Below are 21,745 nucleotides of genomic sequence, written 5' to 3'. Positions count from 1 at the left end.
TAAATAAAATCTTTAAAGAAAAAAAAAAAAGAGTTGCATACTCCAGCCATTGAGCCAGCCAGGAGCTCCTGAGCTTTGAATTTTCTGACCCTTGTTTATTCTTATAGCAGTCTGAACTTTTGTTTTAGTCAAACTAAAATTTTGACTACAATTAATATTCGTTCTCCCTTGTCTCTTCTTATATTCTGTGGTAAAGCAACAAGTGAACTCTTACCTTGTTTCATCCTTGGGTCTGGAGCCATCATCATTCTGTGAAGCACCTTTAACATCAATAAAATTTACACAGAAAATGAAATTCAAAAAGTGGTTTTCACCTTCTTCCTAAACATGCAAAGCCTTTCATTAAATCTTGTAGAACATACTATAACTTAAATTTCAACATGATAAAAAAAAAATTTCAACATATTTAAAAGGAAAATGTGATAAATGTTCATGTGACTGAAATTAGAAAAGTTTTACCAAAATGTTGTGTCAATGCTGATTATGTGTAAGAGATGTTAATTAGTCAAGGTACTATTACTCATGTCCTACTTCTGCCTTTTGAAATATATGTTTGCTTGATTCTAATTCAAATCTAATACTTCAGCCATCTTTTATATTCCAAGTATCTCACAAAAAATTCTGATCACCATCAGGATGATGGATAAAACAGACTTTGAAAATAAAAAAACTAGTAACATCTCTCTTATGCAAGGGCCTGGCAAACAACTTCAAGAATGGGAAAGGCACCAATTAATTTCAAAGTGGCAAATTAATGTCACAAATTTCACACTTTTCCAATTTTATTCATGGAAAATATTCTGAGGATTCAGTAAGGGACTGTGCACTATAAAAGTATTAAAGAGTAGGCATAGTGATCGCAGCAAAAATAGTAAGCAGAGAAGGAAAAACTATAAAATGCAGAAACAAGAATTCAAGCTTAACAGTCTACATCAATGTAGTTAAAGAACAATAGTCCCTAAATACAGTCATAGTTTTAAACAGTAAAATCATCACTATTATTGCTCCAAAGCATAATTAATGGATTAGTTCATTTAAAAAATGTTGAATCACCACTACACTATACCGCCTCAGCAAGGTTGGCAGGTATAACATCTTGTCTAGAAATATTACATTAAAAAAAGTGGGGGCATAAAAGATACAGCATAAGGAAATACAGTCAATAGTATTTTACTATTTTGTTACCATACAACAAAATGGTATGGTAACAAAATATCCAGAAAAAAACAAATTTTTGGAGATAAAATAGATTAGTGGTTGCATGGGGTTAGAGGTTAAGAACAGAATTTTGTGTAAATAAGTTAAGAGGGATCTTACCAGGGGGATGAAAACGTTCTAATCCTGATTTACAGTAATGGCTGGACCACTCAGTTAAATTACTAAAAATCATTAAATTGTAGACTTGCAATGAATGCATTTTATGAAATATAAAATACACTTCAATAAAGCTTTTAAAAACATGGTACAATGAAATGCACTTTAGCTGAAAAGGGCACATTTCAGTTTTACAAGAATTATTTTTATATAGAATATATTCACCTACAATAGCTGATGAGACAAATGAAATCAGAAAAGGAAATAAAAATATACAGCATTAGTTACTACAATCAGTCATTTAGGATCCCACTTTTCTCAAAAATTAAGAAAATCATTTGGAATATTCTATTTAAATCTACCAATAAGTGCCACTTCTAAACTTCTTTTATTACACAGAAGCACAGTGTTTAATCACAAGGACTTTGAGGCCAGACTGCCTGGTCTGTATCGTAGCTTCATCATGTACTAACTTCATGACCTTAGAAAAGTACACTTGATTTTCCTGTGCCTTTTACCTCACATATAAAATGGGAAGAATAAGGACACCTACTTCATAGAATAGTTGTGAGGATTAAGCATAAATATTTAGAACAGTGCCCAGCACATAAGCACTCCATAAATATTAGCTATTACTGTTTCTCAAAATTTACATTTCATCAGTATGTATAGACAAGGGCCATTTTTGTTCAATCTTCTATTTCACTTCAATACAGAGGTGAAGCCATAACTATGAAATGTATGGCATAAATTAAATAGACCTAATCCTGTGTTTCCAGAGAATAGTTTTGTTTTTGTTTTTTTTTAAAGATTTTTTTTTTTTTAATTTATTTATTTGACAGAGAGTGAGACAGCAAGAGAGGGAACACAAGCAGGGGGAGTGGGAGAGGGAGAAGCAGGCTTCCTGCCGAGCAGGGAGCCCAATGCAGGGCTCGATCCCAGGACCCTGGGATCATGACCTGAGCTGAAGGCAGATGCTTAACAACTGAGCCACCCAGGCACCCCGAGAATAGTTTTGTTTTTTTTTTTTTAAAGATTTTATTTATTTATTTGAGAGAGAGAGAATGAGAGACAGAAAGCACGAGAGGGAAGAGGGCAGAGGGAGAAGCAGACCCTCTGCTGAGCAGGGAGCCCGATGTGGGACTTGATCCCGGGACTCCAGGATCATGACCTGAGCCGAAGGCAGTCGCTTAACCAACTGAGCCACCCAGGCGCCCCCGAGAATAGTTTTTTTAAAAGACACAAAATATCTGACACTTACACAATGAATGTCCAAGAAGGAAACAATGACCATACTTAAAAGTTTGCATTTTATAAATGTATTGTTCTTTTAAAGTATTCCTGCTCCAAATTTCCTCAACAAAAAATGGGATTTCTAAATGCACACATTTTACCCACAGGACACTTTGGAAGAAGATCTACAAAGATCTCTTCTATTCAGGGAGCTACTCAAAAGGGCTTTCCTGCCACAAAATAATAGCTGGTAGATGAAGCAGTTTAACACACTGTTCTATTTCCTGAGTGCCTAGCAATCTTAAAAGCAAAACAAACAAACAAGTGAACAGATACTAGAGCCGGAACAGGGTGCAGGAAGCAAATATGAAAAAAAAAAAAAAAGTTATCCTGATGGCTATTATCAGCTCTGAGATGGATCAGAAACAAAGGCTTGGGATCCTGTAAAGGAGCTGAAGTGTTCCCAGGTATGTAGCATACCCTGGCACTAGCAGAAGCAAAAGAAACTTTCTCTGGGGCAATTAATCCCCAGTTTAGGCCACTGATTCCCAAAGACAATAATAAAAAATAAACTGGCAATCAAAGAGTAGCAAAAACATAAGAAAACAAGCCTCAATGAAGGAGAGACATAAAAACATATCCCCAAAGATTTCTGATATTGGAATTTCTTTATATATATATATATATATATTGGAATTTTCAAATGAATATAAAAAAACTGTTATCAAAAGAAAATTAACAAGCAAAAAACAAGAAACTATCAAACAAGCACCAGCAATTCCATTCCTAGAAATATACCCAAGAGAAATGAAAACATGTGCACAAAGAAACTTGCACACAAATGTTTATAGCATCATTATTTATGACTCATTAAAGGCAAAAGGTGGAAAATTTTAAGTCACATGTCCACCAGTGGAAGAAAGGATAAACAAACTGTGGCATATACTATTCAGCTGCAAAAAAGGAAGAACTGATATATGCTTCAACTTGGATAAACCTCGAAAACAACATGCTAAGAATCCAGACATGAAAGGTCACGTACCCTCTGAGAAACAAACTGAGGGTTCTAGAGGGGAGGGGAGTGGGGGGATGGGTTAGCCTGGTGATGGGTATTAAGGAGGGCACGTTCTGCATGGAGCACTGGGTGTTATATGCAAACAATGAATCATGGAACACTACATCAAAAACTAATGATGTAATGTATGGTGATTAATATAACATAAAAAAAAAAAAAAAGGTCACGTACTGTATGATTCCTTCTTTATAATATACCCAGAATAGGCAAATCCACAGAAACAGAAAGCAGATTAGTGTTTACCAGGTGATGGGGGCGGGGGGGAAGTGATTATAGAATGGACAATGGTTCATTTTTCTGGGGTGATGACAAAGTTTTGAAATTAGAAGTGGTAGGTACTATCATTATGAATATACTAAATGCCACTGAATTGTATACTTTGTGAGGTTAATTGTATGTTGTGTAAATTTCACCTCAATTAAAAGAATCACAACAAAAACGGTCATATTTGAAGAAAAAATAAGTGCTATAAAGCTGAAAATGCACATATCAATATGTACCAACAATTCCATTCCCAAGTATATACCCTACACAGACTCTTCAACCTGTGTACCAGGAGACATATAAATGTATAAATGCATAAATATTCAATCTGTGACTGTCCATAATGGCAAAAAACTGGGAAGAAACCAAATGTCTTTTGACATAAAAATGGATAAATTGTGGTATATTCACCTAATAGATTATTATACAGCAATGAAAGTAAGTTACAGATACAGTAATATGGATAAATCTTAAAAGGCAAAATCTATTTTTATAGAGCTCAAGAAAAAGGGAAAGTAATACACTGTTTAGGGACATGCATATGTATTAAAAAAAAATTTTTAGGGGCACCTGGCTGGCTTAGTCAGATTACTTAAAAATAATAAAAAATCTTAAAAAATATTTTTAAGCAAGGATGTGATAAAATCTAAACCAACAATGATCATATTATATAGCCTTAATACTTGGATTTTTTGGTTTTGTTTTTCAGGATTTCAAATATTTTATTATAGGAAAAAACTTAGGAAAAGGATGATATCCTTTTCTGGTTTTATTCATTTGGTAAACAAGTATTTATTAAGCATCTACCTGTGTCAGCCCTTCTAAACACTGGGAAAACATTCAGGGAAACAGAAAAACAACCCCTATCCTCATGGAGCTCACACTAAACTAAATATATTAAAGTTACACATAATGTAAAATATAATAGAAGGCAGAAATAGGATAGGAAATAGAATTTTTCTATGGAGAAAAGAGACAGGACTTGATGAGAGGGCTGTTGAAACATTGGACAGATGGCTGGGAAAGACCTTGCAGAGAGGGTGACGTTCCAAGTGAATCATAAGGAATACTGAAGGAAGAGAGCTCAAGCCGACAGAAGGAAACTGTAATGGCCCTAAAGCAGGCGTGTTCCTGGAGTGTTCAAGAAACCACAAGGAGAGTGGTGTCACTCAAGAAAATTGCATAAGAGAGTAAGAGATTAAGCCATCAATGTAGAAGAGCTTTGGATGTGGGGCCACAATAGGCCTTATAGACTTTTAAGGTACTATAGAAAATCACTGGGAGCTTGGGGCAGGCATCTGACAAGGTCTGTCTCATGTTTTCACAAAACTACTCTGGCTGTGCATTAAAAAAAAAAAAAGGCCAAGGGAGAATAGGGGTGGACATCACTCTCCAGCCTTCTTTTCCTGCTCTGTGCCCCACAGGGGTAACTGTAGGACATATATTAACCACTAATTGGCTTCTTTGGCTCTGGCTTGCATTGGGTTCAACTAATGAGACACAGGGGAGATTGGGAGGAGACTAAGATTTATCTCTTTATTACCCTCTTCTGCTGTTTCAATACTTGGATTTTAAAGTAGAACTAGTGGAAAGTTTTCTTGGCTTCTTGAGGAGGGCAAACTCGTTAATGTTCTGAGCATACATAGAAAAACAGTCAAAGATAAGTAAGTTTCCCTCCATAAAATCATTAGTTGGTGCTCAGACCCCATTGAGATCTAGTAATTTCAAATAATATTTGGGAAAGCAAAAAATTTAAGCTAGTTTCTTAGAATCTATTATACTGATAAGAAAACATTATAGATATATTCATATAAAAATCGCTATTTATATTAAAATTAAAAGGAACCACAAAAAAAACTAGAGTCTAACACAAGAAAGTAAGATAAAGTCAAAACGGAATGGAACACACAATAAGAAGCAAAGGTCAGGGCGCCTGGGTGGCTCAGTCAGTTAAGCGTCTGCCTTTGGCTCAGGTCATGATCCCAGGGTCCTGGGATCGAGCCCTGCATCCGGCTCCCTGCTGAGCAGGAAGCCTGCTTCTCCCTCTCCCACCCCCCCTGCTTGTGTTCCCTCTCTTGTTGTGTCTCTCTCTGTCAAATGAATAAATAAAATCTTAAAAAAAAAAAAAAGAACCAAAGGTCGCATGTGCTGAAAAACCTATCCCTAAAATAATTTTAAATACATCAAGAGTATACATGGTAAAGAATAAAGATCTTTACAAGAGTATGCTCCTTATTTATAATCATGAATTTAGAAGTAAAATAGATTTTTATTTGTCTTTAGGAAAAATAATGTCTTTGACAGTAATACTTTTCAGGGGTATATTTGGGAAGACAGGTGTTAAATTAATAATCTACCACGACAACCCAAGAGGTAAAAATAGATGAATGGGAAGTACTTGCAGGTATGAACAACTGCCCACACTCAATTTGTTGAGTTAATTTAGATCTGAGTGCTAAAACAGTAAGTCTATCTAACTAAAGGATTCTTCCCAGAGATGCATAAAGACCTATTAACTCTGTACTTAAGTAGAGGAAAACACCAGAGCAAATTATGAAGTTATTTTCTAAACCAGAGAAATAAGAAAGAATATCAAAGAAAATGCAACAACTACAACTAACACTCATTTGCATATTAAACTTGTTTTCTGAGCCAGGGCAGGGGGTGGGAAAGTGGAGCGGAGATTGAAAGCTCTCTAGTTTTCAAATACAGCTTGAAGATAAGTGGGAAGAAAAAACAAACATGCTGAGTAAGTTTTGTTTCACCTGAAAAAGGTTTACTTATGTAACTGCCATTTTTAGAAAATTTATCCACCAGGGGTGCCTGGGTGGTGTAGCTGATTAAGCATCCAACTCTTGGTTTTGGCTTAGGTTATGATCTCAGGGTCGAGAGACGGGGCTCTGGGGTCGGTGCGGAGTCTGCTTGAGACTCTCTCTCCCTCTGCCCTTCCTCCCCTGCTAAATAAAAAAAATAATAAATCTTCAAAAAAATCTGAAAAACTAAAAAAAAAGAAAAGAAAGAAAATTTATCCACAAAAAAGAATGAACCAAAAATTTCTAAGTACCCAAAGAGATAATACTATCCCATCAGGAAAACCAACTTTCACAGTATATTTAAATATACAGCAAGCTATTATTTGGTGACTTTTAATACTAAAAGTCAGACAGTGATTTCTTTTCATAAATATCATTTAAGGGTGCCTGGGTGGCTCAGTCATTAAGCGTCTGCCTTCGGCTCAGGTCATGATCCTAGGGTCCTGGGATCAAGCCCCGCATCGGGCTCCCTGCTCCACGGGAAGCCTGCTTCTCCCTCTCCCACTACCCCTGCTTGTGTTCCCTCTCTAGCTGTCTCTCTCTCTGTCAAATAAATAAATAAAATCTTTAAATAAATAAATAAATAAATAAATAAATATTTAAAACTTAACCAAAAATATTTACATCTACAAGAACAAATTTCTTCTAGGAAGCATCCTACGTTTTCTTCCACAAAAAAACTTCTAACTGAGGCTCCTGGCTGACTCAGTCAGTTAATAGAGCATGTGACTCCTGATCTCAGGGTTGTAAGTTCAAGCCCCATGTTGGGTGTAGACATTACTTTAAAATAAAATCTTTCTTTAAAAAAAACAAAACAGGGGCACCTGGGTGGCTCAGTCGTTAAGCGCCTGCCTCCGGCTCAGGCCATGATCCCAGAATCCTGGGATCGAGCCCCGCATCGGGCTCCCTGCTCCGCGGGAAGCCTGCTTCTCCCTCTCCCAACTCCCCCTGCTTGTGTTCCCGCTCTCGCTGTGTCTCTCTCCATCAAATAAAAAATCTTAAAAAAATAAAAAAAATAAACAAAACAAAAAAACAAACTTCTGACTAACATCCTTAGGGAAAAAACATCTAAAAATCTTTAACAATAGAAAATTATTGGAATACAAAAGCAATCTCCCTCATCCCCCCCCCAGTTCTTATCCAACCAAACAACTGCAGGTGCTAGAAATTCAATTTTCGTACTAAACTCTAATTTTCATTTCTAGCCTGTAGTTAAAGTTACAGAAATGGAACCAAAGAACAATACAAGTGTAGTTCCCACCACACATGCTTGTGCATTCAACTGGATTGTTTGCTTACAACTCATGATTTGATTCAAAGTTTCTAGGTTTTTAAGAGTGAAACCAATAATATACTGGAAAGAATAGGAAACATCAATAAACATTTGTGTCTCAGTCTTGACTCTGCATCATAGCAGTTGGTATGATATTGGACTTACTATTTGAATTGTCAGAACCTCACTTACCTTATATGGAAAATATAGGTTTTGCCTTACAAATCTATGATGGTTAAATGAGTGTATATGTAAACACACCAACATAGTGGTTGGCACATGGCAAGCATTCAAAAAATGGCAGCTATTTTATCTGGCAACCACTGTGACTTTCCAGTTAAAAACCTCTTTCTACTTCAAAGTATCAGGTTAAATTCTATCAATTATTTTCCTACCTGAGTGGAAAACTGGTGACACAGAAATGTTCACTTCTGTGGGCAATAAACAGTAAAGTCTTAAGTATAAATATGCAGTTTAGATTCTACTCTGAAAAATGAAGACTAACATGATTTGTTAATTATTAAATATTATGCATTAGTAATAGTTTCAACTTGTAGGGTGTAAAAAACTTGGGAAGCTATAAATACTGAGTTTAGAACAATTTAACAATGAAATTTAACTTATATATTATCTTCCAGAATTCTGATTTACAGAAAAATTTGACCATTCAAAGTTCCTGTGAATGGTAGTCAATTAAAATGAACTCATCAACTCTGAAGTAGTACAGTATGACCATTTCAGAAATTTCTCTCCACCCTCATTAACCTCAAAGAACCAATCTGGAAGATACACTGGGACTATCTTGAAGGTCCTGCTATTAAAAAAGAGTGTTAAGTTGGGGCGCCTGGGTGGCTCAGATGGTTAAGCATCTGCCTTCGGCTCAGGTCACGGTCCTGGGGTCCTGGGATCAAGCCCCACATCGGGCTCCCTGCTCGGCAGGGAGTCTCCTTCTCTCTCTCCCTCTGTCCCTATCCCCCTGCTCATGCTCTTTCTCTATCTCTCTGTCTCAAATGAATAAATAAAATCTTAAAAAAAAAAAAAAAAAGTCGTAAGTTAAAGAAGTAGGAAGTCTTCCAAAGCAGAAACAGAAGAATAATAACACCTGACAACTACTAAATGTTTCTAAATAATGCAGTTTCTAAATAAACAAAAACTTCGTCAGACTAATCAAGGAAACCATTAATCTGCTCTTTGTCTTGGGGCCTCTAAGTTTCACTTGAAATCTACGTTTCAAGTGAAAATACACTTAGCACATTAGTAAGTGATGAAGTATCTAAAAAGGAATCCACTAAGTAGTTTTATTAAGCATGCTAGCTATACAGGCTACTAATTCAGGTGCCGAACTTCTTTCAACTACAGTTCATGTTTCATGTTTATTATTCCCTTTAACAAAAACTATTAATGATAAAAGATATATTGGCCTACATATAATGAATTGATTTTGTTATTATTGTAACACAAAGACACCTTTATAAATGTAAACTACAGAAATGGCAAAGGAATGGCAAATGGACTTCAGCTTGTATTGGCAGTCTGGTACAGTACTAAATAGGATTACCAAGTACTAAGCAGGATTTCAAGTCAAATTTAAACTCAACCAGATACTGCTACAGGCAAACTATCTCTGCCATTGGCACTGGAGAGGATGTGGCATCACAAGCCACATTAACTCTCATCACTGGCCTACAAAATAAATACTTTATGAATCAATTCATTACACAGTCAGCTCTGATTCAACTTTTATGTGGCTAGCTTTTCAACTTATAGAAAAATGTTTTATTCACAGAAACAATGCACTAAAAGGAAAATGATTAAAATTATCAATGTCCCTTTTTAAAAAGGAAATAATTTCTTTAAGATGAAAAAGAATAGCAGTAATTACATCAGCATTCTTTGGTGGCTACTGTTAAGAAGAATCATTAAAGAGCCTATACAAAAAGTGATTACTTACTTTCTGAACCTGTAGTTTCACCATTGGTAACAACTTCAGACTCTAACTGCAGCCCATCAAGACAAACTGACAAGTCTCCTATTGTCTCTGTTGGCTCTTTGTCACCTACAAGCTGTAAAGTCATAACTACTTCCTCAACTGTAAAAGAATATAATTACAGAACAAAAGGGTCACTTTTTTTTCTTTAAGTCATCTTAACTGTTAAAAACAATGTCAGAAAAACAATATTTATGTGTTTATAAGTTTTTAGTATACTTCACTGAGGCCTTTTGACACAAAACATTTAAAAAATAGAACAAAATTTGCTAATGCTTAATATCCATAATGTAAAAAACTAACTAGCTCAATCATCTCATTTGTTATACTCATTCCATCCTTGCATAAAATACACCAGCAGGATTATTCAGCTGAATAATTCAACATATGCCTGAATTTTATTGAGTGAAAACATGTAACTTAAGAATGGATTGTATCTCAGGAGCGCCTGAGTTGCTCAGTTGGTCAAGCTTTCGACTCTTGATCTCGGCTAAGGTCTTAAGCTCAGGGTCCTGAATTCAAGCCCTGTGATGGGCTCCATGCTGGGCGTGGAACCTACTTTAAAAAAAAAAAAAAAAAAAAGAATGGATTATATCTCTTAAATCTTAAATGAGATTAGGAAGTATGTTTTAGATAGTCAAGGGGTAGAAATATATCTATGTTTAATTTTTTTTAAAAGATTTTATTTATTTATTTGACAGAGAGAGACACAGTGAGAGAGGGAACACAAGCAGGGCGAGAGGGACAGGGAGAGGAGAAGCAGACTTCCCGTGAAGCAGCGAGCCCGATGCGGGGCTCGATCCCAGGACCCTGGGATCATGACCTGAGCCGAAGGCAGACGTTTAACCACTGAGCCACCCAGGTGCCCCCAAAATATCTATGTTTTAAAATCATGATATTAATCAAAACAAACATGTTTCAAGCTTATTATCTATATGTTATATATACACACACAAAAAAAACCACAGCCACTTAAATTAGGAAATTTTAAAAATAAGTATTTGAAAAGAAAATCTGCCAAAATATTAACCCTATTTGTCTCTGAAATGGGGTTACATTTTTCCTTCACCTCTGCTCTATATTTTTTAGTTTTCCATAATTGAGCATGTTGTATTTTAATAAGTACCTATTTATTAAATTTATTAAAAATATTGGGCCAAAATGAATGGCTAAACCAAGGTTACTCAGAATGCTTTAATAATTCAAGGTTCTTCTCCTTATTATTATAACCAAGTAAACTTAAAAACAAATAGTGAACATAGTCATTCTATATCTTTTACACATGAATTTTATATAGAAAAACAAATAGCCTAGCACAATTTCTGTTACTTTTATATACATACGTTTCATGTTGTTTGACTTTAAGGTTTCAAAGATATCTAATGCAGCACTTCCCAACAAAACATCAGATTTCAGTGTCTGGTGACTCCACACACGAAAATGTAATTTACTCACAGGGGTGACGATACTAAAAGTAAAGAAAGGTAAAAAATATGTATTATTTTCATTAAAATACCACAATGGGATCCTAAATAAATTACAATTAAATTTTAATGTCTAAAATCTATTAACTGTAGACCTTATAGCTTACTGTACAACCAATAGTGCCCATTTTCTATAATCTTATGGAAAACATCTGAATGTTACATGCTCACATCATTTTCATTTGTAGTTGAACTACAGGCGCAACTTCATGCATGTATCATCAATAAAAGTAAAACTGCTTATCATGCTACAAACTGTTAGAAATCTAGTTTTACTTTAGTAAAAAGTTAATTTACCTTTATAAAAAAGTTAATTTATAAATTAAATCCTTATTTTAGGTCAGGTAGTATAGTAAGCCTGAGGTTATATCATTTAATCTTCACAGCAACCCCAAGAAATGGGAATTACCACCCCCATCTTCAGACATAGAAACTGCTATTCAGAGAAGTTAAGCAAATGCCCAGCATCGCACAGCTAACTAGTCAGTGGCAGGCTGTAATTTGAACAAAGGTCTGGCATTAAAATTTGTATTGAAAAGTTCCTCAGTCTTGGGGAAAAAAGAAACAAAAAAGTTCTTCAGTCTGCTACATGATTTGAGGATTGTTAGATACCCCAAGTTTCACACTGCTAGAAGGAAAGCGTCCATGATAACTGTCAAATATAGACTCACTCACACCTTGCCAAATGCCAATAAAGAATACTATCTGGGTGCACCTAGGTGGCTCAGTCCTTCTAAAAGGTAATCAAATCTGGAGGGGGACAAATAAACACTTTCTCAGAAGTCTACCTATATGCCTATTCCCCCCATCATCATATTTCCACCACCATTTTATTTTATTTTAAGATTTTATTTATTTATTTGACAGAGAGAGACACAGAGAGGGAACACAAGCAGGGGGAGTGGAGAGGGAGAAGCAGGCTTCCTGCCGAGCAGGGAGCCTGATGCGGGGCTCGATCCCAGGACCCTGGGACCATGACCTGAGCCGAAGGCAGATGCTTAACAACTGAGCCACCCAGGCGCCCCTCCACCACCATTTTAACAGTTTAAACAAACTAAAAAATTTTCATCTTAACACTGCCTCTTCTTCTGGGGGATGGGGAAGGAGAATGTATTCTTTCTCTTTAAAATTCTCAGATGTTATGGGACGCCTGGGTGGCTCAGTTGGTTAAGCGACTGCCTTCGGCTCAGGTCATGATCCTGGAGTCCCAGGATCGAGTCCCACCTCGGGCTCCCTGCTCAGCAGGGAGTCTGCTTCTCCCTCTGACCCTCCCCTCTCTCATGTGCTCTCTCTCTCACTCATTCTCTAATAAATAAAATCTTAAAAAAAAAAAAAATTCTCAGATGTTATGTTCAGAAGAACATATAGTACAGATCAAGAAAACACTTCTCCATTAGGTATCTGGTAAATCATAATGGGGATAGAATAAAAGAAATGATTACTTTTACTTCAATTTGAGAGAGGATAAAGTATACTGTCAAAGATGGTCTTACCTAAATTATTTCAATTCAATTCTAGAGAGAATGCCTGCAATGGAAGCCATGTTAAAATTGCAGACCAATCTGTTGCAACTTAAAAATTCAAAACTTGAGCTATGTGTTCCCCCAAACATCTGGGCTCAACAAGAGCACTATCATAAGCGGCTACAAGGAGAGTTTCTTTTTTCTTAACTTTTAAACCACTAAGGAATTCACATCATTATCAGCTTAAGAGCCTCAAAGTGCACATCTAGTGAGCACAGTCAGTAGCTGGAAGAAACTAGATGAGTATTCAGTCAATACTCAATTATTCTGCTGAACATCTCTAGTCATTATGGAGGCTGCGAACTTTTACAGATTTCATTTGCTTTTCTAAAAAAATTTTACGGGGCGCCTGGGTGGCTCAGTCGTTAAGCGTCTGCCTTCAGCTCAGGTCATGATCCCAGGGTCCTGGGATCGAGCCCCACATCGGGCTCCCTGCTCCGCGGGGTGCCTGCTTCTCCCTCTCCCACTCTCCCTGCTTATGTTCCCTCTCTCACTGTGTCTCTCTCTGTCAAATAAATAAAATCTTAAAAAAAAAAAAAAAAAATTTTACTCATATAATTTAAAATTTAGAGACAATCTCTAACAGATCATTAATTAAAAACAAAGACTAAACATTGTTGAAATAAATACAGATGAGAAACATTAGAATGACACTTCTTAAATTTCACTCATTTGCTCAAAATCATCATAAAGTACATCAAGATGCCCTAGAATCCAAAATTCATGTTAAAGAAAAATTTAGGTATATCCAATTTGTTTTGTCATTTATTAGGAATAAATACTATACACATAAGCATGTATTGTATGAAGAGCATATAGTTTCAAATATCTTATCTCACCATTTAAAAACAAAACTTTTCTTTAGTCATTGGTTTATTTCTCTAGGGGAAAAAATGCAAGAATTCCAAATGTTAGTTAATAAAAAACAATTTTTGTGTATTTGATGTGGTAATAACCAATGATATTTTGAACTACATTTTAATATAGTTGGTCCCCAAACTAAATATGCTATATTATTTTGAAATCCATTTGTTGATAAATCATGTTTTCTTCCATTTTAGTAAAAACATTAAACTTAATCTATAATTCTCTTCAGTGAGTGTACAATACCAACACATGGGGCTTTGTCAGTAAGTTTTAAAAATTGAGCTATCTGCTACTTCTGTGAATTCATTCCACAGATAAAAACACCAACATACAGACACAGGAACATGGATGTATAATACAATGCTGTGTGATAATACAACATTAAAAACCAAGTGATAACAGGAAACTAGTAACATAAATAAATAAATAAATAATAAGGAATATTATGTAACTATATAAGGTATGTTAGATCTATATGTATACAGCTAGAGAGATAACCATACTAGGTAAAGTATAAAAACAGAGTTCTAGAATAAATGTATAATTTCTTTTAAAAAAAGGAAGAAAACCCCTGTGTAGGTTCCATGTGGGCATTGTAATTAAAAACACAAAAACAAAACTATTTTTAAAAACTAAACTAAAAAATAAAGTGAGCAGGACACCTGAATGGCTCAGCCGATTAAGCTAAGCGTCTGCCTTCAGCTCAGGTCATGATCTCAGGGTCGTGGGATCCAGCCCCTCAGTCTCAGGCTCCCTGCTCAGCAGGGAGTCTGCGTCTCTGTCTCCCTCTCCCTCTGTCCCTCCCCCCTGCCCATGTGAGTTCTCTCTCACTCCTAAATAAATAAATAAATAAATAAATAAGACTAAAGTGAGCTACTGATAGCTCTAAATTAAGGAAAGAGCTGCTAAGAATCTTTCTAGGCCCATGACCATGGGCTCTCCAGATACTGTTCAGTAGCAACAATGATACCATCATCAACTAAACTAGAGAAGGTAAAGGAGAGACTGGAAAAATAAATATCTAAAGAGAAACAAAAAGGGGACTAAAGAAAGGAGTCCTAGGAATAGGGGAGAAAGAAAAAATGAAAGAGGAGGAGGAGCAAAGAAATTTTTAAAGCTTCATTTCTATTCACCTACTAAACTAAATATACATTATAGAAAATACTTTCAAACCTACACTGTAAGGGGTTGCTTCCATTTGGGACTGTTCGTATTGTTGCATTTTTCTGTCTTCTTTGACTGTCCGTCTACTGTGACTTCCACATAAGGACTTGGTCCAAACCAATTCTTTTTATTTTCTTTAAGTTTCGCTGAAATGACTAGGCAAAAGAAAAGGGAAAATATTTAAATATTTGAAATGTTAGTTCATCCTTCAAATCAATTTAATTTCATAAAGGTTACACAGAACATTATTACCTTTACTCAGAGAGGCAGTTTTGCTCTAAAATATTTACTAATTTTATTCAGTCATGACCTTTGTATTTCCTTCCAACCTAGTAAATAAACATATTACTTCCCCCATATCATGCACCCAAATTACTATTACTATACCCCCAATGTTGGTATCAATAGTCTCAGAACTCTAATGTCAATTAAAAAGTACAACAAACCTGGTCAACAAGTATTTGAATGCCTACCATGTACCAGATACTGCTCTAAACTGTAAATAGAGTAGTTTACAGTATAGAAAAGGCTCTGGCTCCAGGGAGATAATATCCTAGTTAGAGAAAGTCCATGTGCTGAAAAACAGGCTAACATGGCAGATTATGACTTGGTAGTAAGGAAGGCCTCTGAGGAAGCACTTTTAAGCAAACATCTAAACGACAGGGAGTTAGCCACTGAGAAGAGAAGTGGGAAGAGCATTCCAGAGAGAAGCAAAAAAAACTTGGCATATCTGAGGAAACTATAGCAAACAGGGAAGTATGGTAAATGAGGTGAGATCACATTTAGCTTTGTAAGCCCAGATAAGGAATTTGGATTTTATTCTAAGCATGCTGGAAAGCCACCAGAGGAAGAGAGTTACAAACTAGGATTATTTTTTAGCATCTCATATATCTCATATTATAAGAGCTTCCTACAAAGTGCATCTTAAGATACTGACTCCATCATCTTCACCCTTGAATTAGTCAGTTTTGCCAAAAAATAACCTTGTCCAAGCCCCTTGGACAGTGTAACAAGTAGATCTGAATCTAGCAGAGCACCTCATGGTTCCCACAAATGAGAACTCACTGCTCCCCAATAAAGGAGGTGATCACAGCCATGGAAATATTCTACAACCTGGATATCTATTCTAGCAGCAAAGCACAGAGAATGCCAGTGCCTATCAAGGTTAAGGGACCCTTGGAGTTGCTAGAGGAGTCTGTATAGCAGCTACCCAAGAAGCTCAATACATAGTTCAAAGCACAGACAGTCTGGGCATCCCAGAAGTCCAGTCCCAGGTAGCAGCCATGAATCTCCTGACTTCACAAGTACCACATACTTCTGTCCTTTGGCACTTATGTGCCTTTTTTTGGTAGCATGCAAGCCAGCTACAGGGTTAGTACTCCAACAATGTATGCACATTCTATAAATTAGAGTTTCATTATTATTTTGGAATACTTGGTATAATAAAGTTCAATCACAGATTTGAAATCAATATGCAGTACCAAAAAAAGTATCTGTCAAAGAAAGAAAAAGAGCTGTAAGACATATTACTGAAGTAGGCAATAAGGAGCCCTGAGGAATTTTAAGTAAAAGAGTGCGATTCAACAAATTTACTGAGTGCCTACTACATATATCAGGTATTATCTGGGGCACTGAGAATACAACGATGATCAGACTAATACTCAAAGATCATTCTATTGCTGTGGGAAAAATGAAAGGGAAACAAAAGTAGGAGTTAAGAGACTACTAGAGTCATCTAATCAAGAGATGACAGTGGTTTGGACGAGGATGGTGAACATGGATATGGGGAGGAATAAATCTTTTCTAAGGAGAACCAACAGGATTAGATTACATGAGCAAGTTGGGGAAAGAAGCAAGGATAACTCTCAGGTTTCCAGCATGAATAAGTGGATGGAAGACAGTATCATTTAATAAGATGGAAAAGATCTGGGAAACAAGTTTGAGGGGGTGGCATGGGCAAGAAGAAATCAAGAGTATTATACTGAATGTATAAAATTTGAGATATGTGAGACATCTAAATATAAACACTAAGAAGTCTTTTTCAGAATGGAAAATATTCAAGTGGGGACCAGACCTATCTCTGATTAATATGTACTACAAACCTCTAATACTTAATACAGAACAAAATTCAATCACAGATTGCCACAGAAAAAATATAAACCCCTTATTTTTCATACATTTCTGGTGTGAGAAAAGGTGAAAGAGCCTAAACAATTATTCAAAGCCCACCATTGTATTTCAGGGACTCTTACGATCCTCTGAAACTGATTAAACCTAGAACAAAGCAATGTAGGCCTGACAGGAAGGAAATGATCTGCCCTCAGGGGTTTTTTTGGATTCAAACTTTTGGGGCGCCTGGGTGGCTCAGTCAGTTAAGCGTCTGCCTTGGGCTCGGAGGCTCAGGTCATGATCCCAGAGTTTTGGGATTGAGCCCCACCCCACATCAGGCTCTCTGCTGGGCGGGGAGCCTGCTTCTCCCTCTTCCTCTGCCTGCAGCTCCCCCTGCTTGTGTGCGTGCACGCGCTCACTCTCTATCAAATAAATAAATAAAATCTTGGGGGGAAAAAAGGATTCAAACTTTTGAAGGTTATTTTGCCACATAATCCCACCCAACCCCACTAGAACCATTTTAGGAAACTTTGGTAAAGGAAACTAACACCAACTATTAGTGTTTGCTATGTGTCTAGATGTAAACATTGTCATTTCAATACTCAAGACTATTCTGTGAGATAGACTATCATCTTAATTTTTACACATAAAAAGACAAACTCAAAAGAACTTAAAAGTTTGCCCAAGGGTCACTTGTAAAGCCTGAACAAGAGATATTAAGTGCTCAAATCTCAGTTTAGAATGCATAAAACTTTTGTTATAGTCTTAATATTAGAAAATAGATCACCTACTACTGCCTGTAATTTAAATTCCTATAGTAAATTAGAAGAATAAAAACAGTAAACTGTACAAGAGGGAACCAAAAAATGTCAGTATCATCTGTTACATGGGCTACTGCAAAGGTCTCTAATAATTTTTCGTTTTTAACCTCACATCTGCAAACTCTCACAACTTCTAGAATTATCTTCCTAAAACAGATGTGATCATGTAAGTACTTTTCAAATACTTCTCTAATGCCTGCAAAATGAAATTTAAACTCTGGGGTATTTTACATTGTTATGTACCTTTTCAGCCTCCTCCTATACCAAATCCCACCCAGCCCCCTGGGATTCTAACCACCCTTAGCTGTTTGCTGTCCCTCACAAGGGCCATGCATTTTCATGTGCTACTCTGGAAGATCCACTCACAAGGATCCTTCTTCCTTTTCTAACTAGTAAAATCCTATTTCTTGAGAAACCAGCGACCCCTTCTCTTTTGATTCAATGCTTCTTTATTTTTTTTTTTTTTTTTTAAAGATTTATTTATTTATTTATTTGAGAGAGAGAGAATGAGAGACAGAGAGCATGAGAGGGAGGAGGGTCAGAGGGAGAAGCAGACTCCCTGCCGAGCAGGGAGCCCGATGCGGGACTCGATCCAGGGACTCCAGGATCATGACCTGAGCCGAAGGCAGTTGCTTAACCAACTGAGCCACCCAGGCGCCCGATTCAATGCTTCTTTAAACCTAAGAAGTTAAATTGCTCCTGCCTCTACGTTTCCACTGCATTTTCATATTTACATATGGTTCCTACAGCTTTTCATTCTGTCTTAGCTTTTAGTAAATTTACTGGTTTTTAGTTTAAATCACCCTGTAATCCCTGTCATGACAAGGATGTAGACAGTCTTTTAATTCCTACAGCACTTAGTAATTTAAACATGAGAGACATTTAATCTATTTGTTGAACCAAATGATTAGTAATGGTAAAAAACAAGTTTCCCTGCTTTATTGTTACATATACACATACAGTATCTATTGTATATAGTTTCATGGCATATATTAATGTTCTTCTGGGCGCCTGGCTGGCTCAATCAGTAGAGCATGCGACTCTTGATCTTGGGGTTGTGAGTTCGAGCCCCAAATGGGATGTAGAGATTACTCAAATAAAAAACTTTTTAAAAATTTTAAACTTTAATGTTCTGATCCTTTCTGAAGGTCAATGCTTTGACCTGGCTTTGGTTCCTCATCCTAACTCTCTAGTACAAAAAACTAGACAATTTAATTTTTTAAAAAGATTTATTTATTTATTTTGGGGGGGTGGGTAGAAAGAGAGGGACAGAGAGTCCCAAGCAGACTCCCCACTGAGCATGGAGCCCAATACAAGGCTCAAGATCATGACCTGAGCCGAAACCAAGAGTCGGACACTTAACCAACTGTGCCACCCAGGCACCCTAACAATTTAAATATAAAGAAATTAAAGTGAATATCCTAAGCTTATCCCATCCTATTTTGAGAACTGGGAGGCTACAGTGAACAAGGTAAAACAAGTAAGGGTGCGGAGACCCGGTAAATTAGCAGTATGAACTGATAAGAAATAAAACCAGTTAAGCAAGGGCTAGCTTTGTGGTCAGAGTTAGGCCACAAGAGGCCTCTGTGGCAGAACTATGTGTTGGTTAGACAGAATTTTATATAAACTCTGAACTTTAAATTTAAGTAAAAAGGGCGTTCCTAGTATCCAGAGATTACAGTCTTCTAGTAAATTTGGGAAAGTACAATATTATTTAATTCCAATTAGTAATAAAATCAAGATGGTTTCTCCTCTTCAAATGATCAGTTCTAAGTAAAGATTGAGGGAAAGAAAGTTCTAGGAAATACCAAAGTTACTTATTTTGCCCACATAGTATAATGCTAGCACACAGCAAGCATCAAATAAAAAACACAGATGAGTTCAGAATAATAGCTGAGGTTATGTGTAAAACATAATCAAACAGGAAATGGCTAAAGACAGGGAAGGACATAAGAAAACAGACTTATGTCCAAGGTAAGGGACCAGGCCATTCAATTAGAGAAAAAGAGGACCCAAAAACTCCAATTGTCAAAATCAGCAGATTCTGATGATGGACAGGGATGTGAAGGATAAAGGACAAAGAGGGAAAGAAAATTTTAAATATGTGATCCACCAGTTATCCTCCTCATAACAATGTTAACACTTCCATTCTGCTCATAAATTAAATTTTTACATAAACATCGATGATCTTTCACAAATACTACCATTCTTGCCATTCATTCTGACAATATTCTTTTAAATTTGGGGTGCCTGGGTGGCTCAGTCGGTTAAGCATCTGTCTTTGGCTCAGGTCATGATCTCAGGGTCCTGGGATCGAGCCCCGCATTGGGCTCCCTTCCTCAATGAGGAGCCTGCTTCTCCCTCTGCCTGCCGCTCCCCCTGATGGTGCTCTCTCTGACAAATAAATAAAATCTTTAAATAAAAAAAAAAGACAAGAAACTAGAGCAGAACCAGAGTAGGATTTTAACTTTGACACTCAATTCTCCTATCAGTCTTTCACACCAACTTTCTAAAACACAAATACAATTGATTACTGTTTGTTAAAAGCCCTAATTACTTCCCATCTCTTCCAGCAATGATTTTTTTTGTAGCCCTGACACATATCTGAAGGAGATGACCCACTCGCATAAAATTTTCATGGCTCCCCACTCTGCAGCAGTGGCTTTTAGGGGCACTGGCGAAGTCTTGTGCATTTCCCTGCTTCGTGCCTCTTTTTTTTTTTTTTTTAAATAAAGATTTCATTTATTTATTTGACAGACAGAGATACAGCGAGAGAGGGAACACAAGCACGGGGAGTGGGAGAGGGAGAAGCAGGCTTCCCATGGAGCAGGGAGCCCGATGCGGGGCTCGATCCCAGGACCCCGAGATCATGACCCGAGCCGAAGGCAGACGCTTAACGAATGAGCCACCCAAGCGTCCCCTGCTTCGTGCCTCTTGCTCATATTCTCTCCTAAAAAGATTCCTTCTACTCCCCTACATTTTTTAAAAATAACTTCCTACATTTAAATAGCAAGATGCTTTAAGCACCGCCTCCTTTCACAGCAACTCTGGTCAAATACTGGTATCTCTCTTTCCTGACCAAAGTTGTTCTCTCTTCTTGCCATTACCATATGCTATGGCATTTATTTTTTACACTTGAATATTTATGCCCTCCTTGATTCTAGAAAAATGTTGAGGCAGCTTACCAAAAAAAAAAAAAGAAAAAGAAAAGAAAAGAAAACAATACTATAACTGATCCATTAACAGAAAAAAATACAATGTCATTAAAGGGATTCGTGCAAAAAACTTAGTTCTGAGGTTTCTAGCATCAAAAGCAAAGAACTAAACAATGACTTACGAAGAACAGTTGATTTATTCAACTTGGCACATTACTCTTTATAATCTTATGCTATTTGTCTCATATCTAATGATATATTTACCAAATACATAATTTTTATCCATTCTTCATGGGTTTTTTTTGTTTTTTTAAAGATTTTATTTATTTACTTGACAGAGAGAGACAGAGAGAGGGAACACAAGCAGGGGGAGTGCAAGAGGGGGAAGCAGGCTTCCCATGGAGCAGGGAGCCCGATGTGGGGCTCGATCCCAGGACCCTGAGATCATGACCTGAGCCGAAGGCAGACGCTTAACGACTGAGCCAGCTAGGCGCCCTCTTCATGTTTGTTTTTATTAAATTATTTTTGCCGGGGCGCCTGGGTGGCTCAGTGGTTAAGCGTCTGCCTTCGGCTCAGGTCATGATCTCAGGGTCCTGGGATCGAGCCCCGCATCGGGCTCTCTGCTCGGCCGAGAGCCTACTTCTCCCTCTCCCACTCCCCCTG

At 36.8% G+C, this 21,745-nt stretch overlaps 1 protein-coding gene across 7 annotated transcripts in view; it reads right to left on the bottom strand.

Annotated features, from left to right (window-relative positions):
- ITCH (itchy E3 ubiquitin protein ligase) overlaps positions 1-21,745 on the bottom strand; it is a 121,690-nt gene that overhangs the window by 60,105 nt on the left and 39,840 nt on the right. For 6 of the 7 annotated variants that reach the window (XM_078057105.1, XM_078057106.1, XM_078057108.1 and 3 more), the window contains 4 exons: positions 15,011-15,152; positions 11,303-11,427; positions 9,924-10,061; positions 215-260 (listed from right to left, as the gene is read on the bottom strand). In XM_078057105.1, the coding sequence (XP_077913231.1) occupies positions 215-260; positions 9,924-10,061; positions 11,303-11,427; positions 15,011-15,152 (451 nt within the window). The remainder of the gene's footprint in view (positions 1-214; positions 261-9,923; positions 10,062-11,302; positions 11,428-15,010; positions 15,153-21,745) is intronic. The other variant, XM_078057109.1, reaches the window with a different exon arrangement.

This window comes from Halichoerus grypus, chromosome 10 (genome assembly GCF_964656455.1).
Source record: "Halichoerus grypus chromosome 10, mHalGry1.hap1.1, whole genome shotgun sequence".
Lineage (NCBI taxonomy): Eukaryota > Metazoa > Chordata > Mammalia > Carnivora > Phocidae > Halichoerus > Halichoerus grypus.
The sequence above is the reverse complement of the archived record's forward strand: the minus strand, read 5'-3'. Positions and strand labels throughout refer to the sequence as shown.